At 38.4% G+C, this 9,573-nt stretch overlaps 1 protein-coding gene across 1 annotated transcript in view; it reads left to right on the forward strand.

Moving 5' to 3' along the window:
• The window catches only part of Mctp1 (multiple C2 and transmembrane domain containing 1), a 594,489-nt gene extending 585,505 nt beyond the window's left edge, over nt 1-8,984 (forward strand). The window contains exons 19-21 of the mRNA XM_021180105.2: nt 1,721-1,830; nt 5,497-5,594; nt 6,768-8,984. Of these exons, the coding sequence (XP_021035764.2) occupies nt 1,721-1,830; nt 5,497-5,594; nt 6,768-6,839 (280 nt within the window). The 3' untranslated portion in view covers nt 6,840-8,984. The remainder of the gene's footprint in view (nt 1-1,720; nt 1,831-5,496; nt 5,595-6,767) is intronic.
• The last annotated feature ends 589 nt before the right edge of the window (nt 8,985-9,573 follow it).

A 9,573-nucleotide genomic window follows, 5' to 3' on the forward strand; every position in this document is an offset into this window, starting at 1 on the left:
ACCTTCTCCCTCTCTTTATTAACTTGCTGGGACCACCGAATGAGTCAATATGGAAAATCAGTTCTTCTTGTAACTCCAGAGTCTGTTTCTGTCAGCATCATATAGCCAAAATTGTCTTATAAGTTCTGTGCCCCAGCTCTTTCTGCCATCAGTTAGCAGAATCATGGTGACCATGAAGACACATCAGCTCTGTCCTGCTATCATCTGCTTCCAGTTTGGACTGCTTTTTCATAGCTTTTTCCATAAATTCACATAGACCTGTGCTAAAAGCACGAGGAGTAGAGCAGGCAGCACAGGCTTTATTTCTTACTCACCCATATATTTTCTTAGCAAGGACAATGATAGCAGATGACATTTCATAAAGCCAACCAACTAATGCTGATTTTTTGATCCATTTGAAACAAAGCTGAACAGAAAATGAGTCTTCATAAAAAGAATTGTAAAATTCAAGTATTACACAATGCTTTTAAGAGTTGTACCCAGATGTCCCTCAACAGAGGAATGGACACAGAAAATGTGGTACATTTACACAGTGGAGTACTGCTCAGCTATTAAAAACAATGAATTTATGAAATTCCTAGGCAAATGGATGGATCTGGAGGATATCATCCTGAGTGAGGTAACCCAATCAGAAAAGTACACTCACAGATAAGCGGATATTAACTCAGAAACTTAGACTACCCAAGATTCAATTTGCAAAACACATGAAACTCAAGAAGGAAGACCATAGTGTGGATACTTCTATCCATCTTAGAAGGGGGGGAGGGACAAAACACCCAAGGAAGGAGTTACAGAGGAAAAGTGTGGAGTAGAGACCAAAGATGACCATCTAGAGACTGACTCACCTGGGGATCCATCCCATCTACAATCACCAAACCCAGACAATGTTGTGGATGCCAACAAGTGCTTGCAGAAGGAGCCTGATATAGCTTTCTCCTGAGAGTCTCTGCCTGTAACTCACAATACAGAGGTGGATGCTCACAGCCATCCATTAAACTGAGCATAGGATTCCCAATGAAGGAGCTAGAGAAAGTACCCAAGGAGCTGAAGGGGTTTGCAGCCCCATAAAAGGAACAACAATATGAACTAGCCAGTACCCCCAGAGCTCCCAGGGACTAAACCATCAACCAAAGAGCACACATGGTGGGACGCATGGCTCCAGCTGCATACACAGCAGAGGATGACCTAGTCAGACATCAATGGGTGTAGGGGAATGCCAGAGCCAGGAAGCTAGAGTTGATGAGTTGGTGGGGAGAGGGATGTTGGGGGGGGCATAGGGGATTTTCGGAGGGGAAACTAGAAAAGGGGATAACATTTGAAATGTAAATAAAGGAAATATCCAATAAAAAACAAAGAGTTGTACCTACAGACAATTGCTGTAAGCATATTACTCTCACATGGGAATATGGACTTTTAAGAGGATGAATGGTGGGCCCTGAAACATCCTATCATATAATCATTATTAACAAGACACAAATACTAGTTTTAGTAAGAGAAAAAATATTTTTTACTATATAGGAAGGTACCCAAGCTGTGTAATTGCTTTAGATTGTGAAATCCCTGGGACAACCTGGTGAAGCTGCTGGCAAGACCGTTTTCTTGGATAGGCTATGTATGACTACCCTATGTCCCCTGACTGTTAGTCCAGACCACATTTCTTTTCACCATTGTCTAGAAGTGTGAAGTGTTTATATTACCAATTTCTTACTTTTCCCTTCAGTACTTTCAACTGGACTGTCCCCTTCTTAAGCTGGCTGGCCATTGTAGCCCTCTGCGTGTTCACGGCCATTCTGTACTTCATCCCACTGAGATACATTGTTCTTGTTTGGGGTAAGTAAAGCTTTTAAACAACCACCACAAACATCTGTTTAGCAGCTAAGAACAACCTGTTTGTACGAGGTGAATTATATCATCAGTAGTTCGCTATATTTATGGTCATGTAGGTACTCCATGATGAAAAGAGACAGTCAGTTAAAAATCGCAGCAGCATAAAGATTTAGGTCCACCTGGAAAATGCATTTTTCTTCTCTGTCACCACAGCTGCCATCATGCTATAAACATGTACTGGTAAAGATTCTTCATATATCAAAGTGTAACTTTGTTGAGATATCTAGATTTGTCTGATTTATTTTCACCACTTAAACGCCAACAGAGGCACTTTAAACCGAGTGGTACGTTTAGGACAATGTACTTTTTGCTGTGGTATTTATCTTGTGGAAGTACCTGTAAACAAGGTACTAGCTGCCTGTTTAAAATGCCACTTTTTGAACTCAGGAAAAGACTTACTTGCATTATAGGCTCCTTAGGAACAACAACAAAAGCCTGCTGAGTAAGAAAGCTTTCAGAAAAGCCTGCTTTAAATGGGTTTCCTCCTAATGGTTACATAACTTTGCCACGTGCTTCCAACAGTCCCTTTGACCCTAGAACCCACTCAGGAGGTGCTCAGTGTCACCATTCTGTAAAACTGAAACGGAATTTTCCTTTTCTTTTTTCTTTCTTGGTGAAGTTTTTGGTTTAGAAAACCTACTCTTCAGTCCTTATGATTCACCACCATATAGGAATAATTTCTATTTGCTCCCCATCAATATACATATGAATCAAAGACTGCTAAACTTAAAAAAAATTACAAAGATGAAACACGGGCCTTGACATTAAAAACATGCTTGTATTGTAACTAACAGGACAGTGTGAAGACTTTTTCTTTTTCTTTTTTTGCCCCACAATTGTTTAAAGGGATAAATTAGAAGAAAGTGAATTGAGACCAATCGTCTCCATCTAGTTTTAAGATTTCTGGTTTAGGGGCTGGAGAGATGGCTTGGCAGTTAAGAGCACTTACTGATTTTGCAGAAGACACAGTTTTGGTTCCCAGCACCCACACAGTGGATCACAGTTGCCTATGACTCCAGTCCCAAAGGACCCAAGGCTCTAGTCTAACCTCTAAAGGCCCATGTTTCACACACATACACTCCCTCACACACATTCTTAAATAAAATTAATAATAATAATAATAATAATAATAATAATGATGAATTCCTGATCTCTCTCTCCTCTCGGTGTACATTACACGTTCCTCTTGGGTACAGCCTGTTAGTCTTTATAATCACTGGCATCACCTCCAGGCTCCAGGGCAGAGGAAGTAGTGATTATATTTTTCTCTCCTAATTTCTACCATTTACAGAAATTCAATTATAGTTGCAGAACTATATTGCCATGTGGTGAAGATGGCTTCCCCCAACTGACCTTCCTTAGCTTCTCTGAAACTGAAGGCAGAGATCTTGCTATGTAACCTGTATAGCCTCTGTCTACAAGGCTAGCTGTCTGAAGGCAGAGATCTTGCTGTGTAACCTGTATAGCCTCTGTCTACAAGGCTAGCTGTCTTAAAGATAACATTACAGAATGTGCTTGGGCCTTGTTTCATCAAACGAAAACATACAAGAACTATTTCTTTAGTGTTAGGTAATTGTTGAAATGTTAACGAGAAACCCAGGCCACAAGTCTCACATGACTGGAAAGAGACTGCCAAAATGACAGAACTTCATTCTGTAGAAACACATTGAGAGCTAAGATGTCCCAGTTTCTTCCTGCTTCCACTGGTGTTGATTCATGGAAACCTGAAAACTTCCCCCCAAAATCTATGGCAATATTTTTCATTTCAACTTAAACGATAACCAAGCACATCATAGTCATGTGACTTGTAAACATTTAGATTGTGTTATAACAGCAGCACCTTCTTCCCTTAAAATACATACCTTTGGAAAAGAGGAAATCAATAAATTACCTAACAATCTCAACCCAAAATGTAAGCAGACAAGCCTTATCCTGGCTAGAGCATGAAAGCCAATCTAGGGGCTGTAACACTGAGAAGCTGCTAAGGCAAGACACGATTTTTTTTTTTTTTATTAGGGGACAAAATTATTTATTTGGCTTACACTATAAGTGACAGTTCATCACTGAGGGAACTCAAGGCAGGTACACGAAAGTGAAGCAGAAACCATACTACTTGCTAGCTCACTCTAAAGCTCTTGTTTAGTTACCTTTCTCAGGTAGCCTAGGACCACCTGCCTACAGAATGGTAGCTCTCCTAGTCAACTAACAATAAAGACAATTCTTCACAGACATCCCCAGTCCATCAGCTGGGGCTTTCATTCTCAGATGGCTTTAGGCTCCATTAACTTGACCGTTAAGGCTAACTAGGACAGCCTCCAAGCTTTGGCAGTAAGAACGTGATGCCCAGTTTTTATTCCAATACACAGTCAGATGCTTAACACTTCCCCTTTAAGTATTTTGCTACTGTTTTCTTGAAAACTGTGTTCAGAAAGCACACTGAATAACTACATTCACCTTTTAACAATAGTTGAGACTTGCAGTTTTGGCCAGTATATGTCAACTTTTATAAATGTTCTTAAAGTCTTGAAAGAAATACCTGTTATAGAGTCCTTTGGCAAAGCTAGGTATATCAATAACATTGTAAGCCTTTGTAACTTGCCCTGTTTTTTTTTCCTTCTCTCTCTCTCCTGATTTAATTAGGCATTGAAAATGGAATAATAATGAAGTTGTTTAGCTCTCCTAAGTTCTACTTCTTTATTTACATTTGAAATTTTATCCTCTTTCCTCATTTACCCTCCAAAAACCCCTCTATCCCATATCCCCTCCCCCTGCTCACTAACCCACTCATCCCTGCTTCCCTGTCCTGGCATTCCCCTACACTGGGGCCCATTGCAAGACTAAGGACCTCTCATCTCATTGATGTCCCACAAGGCCATCCTCTGCTACATATGCAGCTGGAGCCATGGGTCCCTCCATGTGTACTCTTTGGTCGATGGTTTAGACCCTGGGAACTCTCAGCATACTGGTTGGTTCATATTGTTGTTTTTCTTATGGAGCACAAACCCCTTCACCTCCATGGGTACTTTCTCTAGCTCCTCCATTGGAGACGCTGTGCTCAGTCCAGTGGATGACTGTGTGCATTCACTTCAAGAAGGAAGACCACAGTGTGGATACTTCAGTCCTTCTTAGAAGGGGGATCAAAAACCCAGGGGAGGAGATACAGAGACAATGTTTGGAGCAGAGACTGAAGGGAAGACCATTCAGTGACTGTCCCACCTGGGGATCCATCCCATTATACAGTTACCAAACCCAGACACTATTGTGGATGCCAACAAGTGCTTGCTGACAGAAGCCTGATATAGCTGTCTTCTGAGAGGCTCTGCCAGTGCCTGACAAGGCAAGACACTCTTATTTCCATCTAGGTACCCCGATTTGTTTTCCCCAAATCTCACCTACTGGGAAGGAGCCAATATAGTGTAAAGACAAAAAGCAAGCAGCCATTCAGTTGGGAAAGTTGAAGGGAGGTGGTGTACGAGGCTATCCTGTCAAGGGTAAGGCTTAGCATGTGGTTAATGCTCAAATCATTGTAATACTTTCTCCAGAAATGTGCTTTACCTAACTCCACACTCAATAATAAACTCAACAATGTTTGAAATGTCACTTTTTTAGGAATTAATAAATTTACAAAAAAGCTTCGGAGTCCATATGCAATTGATAACAATGAACTACTTGACTTCCTTTCCAGAGTTCCTTCAGATGTACAAGTGGTATGTATGGTTCACTATTGTTATTTCTTGAGTGCAGTATGGCTCTGGGTTTTACTTTTTAAATTTTTTGAATGTCAAAGGTTATAGAAGAGTCAGGTAAAGTTAATAAAACCCACTGCAGATTTTGGCAAGACTTTAACCAACTTGGCATTAGTCAGAAAAATCTATAAACAATGGAAAACAGGAGATTGAAAGTCATTGCATAAGGAACCCCTGTGGCTTTCAATGAGAACCTCAACTCAAGCCCAGCTGAGTTTGTGAAGTGACATCATCAAGATGTAAGCAGAAGAAATAGGAATTTTAGATGTAGATGATGGAAGCAAAATGGGTGGTTAAATTATTTGTGTATATTGCATGCATTCAATTAATTTTAAAGATGAATGTTAATGTATATTTTAGATGAGGGAGAAACATCTACATTTGAAATATTATATTTCACAAATTGTTTGAAATGCTTTGGGGTTAATATGTACTAAATGAATTGTTTCAAAATGAAATAAGAAACGTTTTAATCACAGTCTTGAGGACAGGTTTTAGTGATAGCAATTTACATTAGTTTCAGTTGAGTTTTCATTTCATACACAAAAATGGGCTAGGTCAGTGGTTATCAACCTTCCTCACACTTCAACCTTTAATACAGCTCCTCATGTTGTGCTGACCCCAACCATAAAAGTTATCTTGTTGCTACCTTGTAACTGTAATTTTACTACTGTGATGAATTGTAAGATAAATGTCTGATATGCAGGATATCTGACATGTGTGTGAAAGGGCTATTAGATCCCCCCAAATGGTCATGACCCACAGGTTTCAAATCTCTGGGTTAGCTGAGAATTAAGACTATTTAAAAAACAAACAACAACAAAAATGCCTGTAAAGAACCATTATTCAGCTCTTCAAAAATACAGATTTTCTTTCATTGTATTGTGTTATGTCAGTAATAGTCATAGTTCGTTAGCAAAGTTCGCACTGGGCTTCCAGCCATTTCTGGCAGCATTTCCCTTTTGACTCTAGCTCTAGCCCCTTGTTGTTATCAGCATCACCTGGAACTCCCACTTGGCGTCTAGAGCAGCCCTTTCCCCAGCCCCGAAGCCATCTCTCATTCCTTAGCTTTTCCTTCTTTTGCCAGTAAGTGGTCACCTGACTTACCAGTCTTTTTCTGAACTGTTTAAACAGGTGCAATACCAAGAACTGAAACCAGATCATTCTCATAGCCCATATAAAAGGAAGAAAAACAACCTTGGCTAGCCAGCTCCGAGGAAAGCAGCATGTTTGGGAAGATAAAAGAAAAACTCAGCCTCCGCAGCACTTCCTCTCTTTCTGCTTTTTATTTATTCCCACCCCCCCTTTTTTAAATCATGGTTGAGAACATTTGTAAATAGTGTACAAAAGGCATACGTCTTTGAAAATATACTCTACTGTATACAGACTCAACTTGATAAGGGATTTTAGCTATAGAGTGTGAAAGCCTTGTTAGCTATAGATAATATAACAAAGTGAAATAAAATAATGGTTATAAAACTGGAAGATATACATTTTTCCAATCACCAGGGAAAGTACCAGAATATCAGATAAAATGCTCAATTATGCTCTGGTTAACTTTCCATAAAACATAAATGGCGATTGATCTTTAGGTTTTTTTTGTAATGTATTTCTTATCTGAAAAGTAATTCATTAGCGCTTTTTTTCCTGTTTATACATTCAAACGGGGGAAACCCCAAAGCTTGAATAATAGAAATGTTGCACTTCAACTTAACATACATCACGACTTCCACTCCTGTGTAAATAAATTATGTATGGCTAAGGCTGATTTTAAGCTACAGGTACATTCCTATCTTTTCCTGTCTGCATACACACATAATCCCTTAAGAGAATCTGAGAGTCTATGAATAAGACTTTTAAGCCTTCTATCATTCCATCTAAAACCTTAAAATCTCTTCAGTACTATATTAAATAAATACTGCCAGGTTTATAAATGATTATCAGGATTTTTATATATACTGCTGTGTTTAGCAAATTATCAAGCCAATTATCAAGAAAAAAAAATACTAGCAAACGAAATCCCTACCGCATTTGGTGTCAAATTATGCTCTTGTGCATTTAAAAAAAAACATGTATTATTTAAGTGTCCTCTACTGATATACTTCAATGCATAATATGAGTTTTTTCATTAGTGAGTTTTAATGGAGAGGAGAGTGCAGTTGGCTAAGTGAAAGGCCAGTGTTTTCATTACACCACTTATGAAGGAAGATCATTGATAACGCATGAAAACCTGTTTTGTAAAATAAACTGCTTGTAAGGCAGTTTCCATTAAAAAGGTTTCACTAACCACACTCTATACTTCAAATTGCATTCCTAAAACTAATTCCAGGGTCTATCAAGGGAATATACCTCTGCAGAGATCATTTGGTTGGCATTTGTCTTCACTGACTTCTTAGTGGAATCAGACTCAATGATAATTGCTGCAGACAATGTTTTGCACTATTTTATTAATTGCTATTAATAAACAACTGGGGTGAGGTGAAGGTGGGGATTGTGCTGGAAAACGTAGAAAAGCAGAAATATATATTTCACTTTAAAGATTCTTTAAATCTCATCAGAGCTGATTTTTAAAGTATTTTTATTTTAGAAATATGTTGTTAAATACTATTTCTTACAATAAAACTATTTTGATGTTTATACACTATGCTTGAAAGAATGTCAACTAAATTCCCTTTCTACAGAAAGACTTTGACGTCAATATGCTCTAGTGTATCATGTTAAAAATGATATGTGTACATCTGCATTCCATTACTGTTTGTTGCAAAAACATACTTTATGAAGCTGACGTAATACATACTTTATTGATGAGATCATTAGTTTGGTATAAATTCTGATTATACCTGTGAGATTTATTATGTTCTGTGCAGACAATGTCTATTCAAATGTCTATAAGCCTGACAATCTATAACCTCAGATATACCTAGTGGATACAACCATTAACAATGACTGATTTTATTTCATTGTGTAAGATTTCAGATGTTTAATTCAATAGTAATGCTGACTACATATTCACTGCATTAAATACACAAGGAAATAATCTTTTTATGTATAATCTTTTGTTCTGAGTTAAGAGGTGCATGGTGGGGTCCTGGGTGCATATACTCATTAATGACACTTCCGTTGGGGAGTGTATGTGTGTGTGTGTATAAACAGGGCTATTCATGAACCCCTAACTATGGTATAAACTCAGGACCATGGTGAGCATCAAATGAAGCAGAGAAATATAGCTGGAGTCATGAAAGTTACCTTAAGTCTTTATTGCTTTCAGAAATCAATGTATTTGTAGGCCCAAAAAGACAATGTCAAGTAGGATTTTAACTTTCTTGTATAGAAGCATTTTTAGTGTATGCCTTGGTTTTTCTGAGATATAATATAATATAATTGGTATCAAATGAATTTCAACTTCTTCATTTTCACAGCCTACGTTGAAAACCATATTTAGAAGCAACAAGCCAGTAGGGCTTGCTTGGCTTTCGTCATAGGGTTACTGTTTGGGTAGAGGGCTTCAGTTGAAGAGCTATGCCAAAGAATCCTCAGTGCCTTTCTTGGTCTTATTGGAGGAAATCTTGAGCATTGGCTGAAGGGAGGTTGAGACTATTGCTCCATGGTAGACTTGTAGGGAGGATAAAACAGGCTCAGTCTTGTGGTTAAAGGCTAGCTTCAAACCAGCTTCAATCAAGTTAAGGGGTTTTAGTTTGTCTGAGTTCAAGTGCTGACATATTTGGAAGAAATGCTAAATTTGAAAAAGCATCCATAATTTCAACAATTTTGATTGTGTTTTGCATTATAGGAAGCACCTGAGACAGTCAACTGTTAGTTTTCAGAGACAGTTGAACCACAAAAAGCCAAGGGGAAGGAAATGCCAATATTTTTCCCAAGTAGATCTTTTTTACAGTGACTAGAGAAATGGAATCCATGCAACTAAATTGCCACATATAAT

The sequence above is a fragment of the Mus caroli genome, chromosome 13, assembly GCF_900094665.2.
Source record: "Mus caroli chromosome 13, CAROLI_EIJ_v1.1, whole genome shotgun sequence".
NCBI lineage: Eukaryota > Metazoa > Chordata > Mammalia > Rodentia > Muridae > Mus > Mus caroli.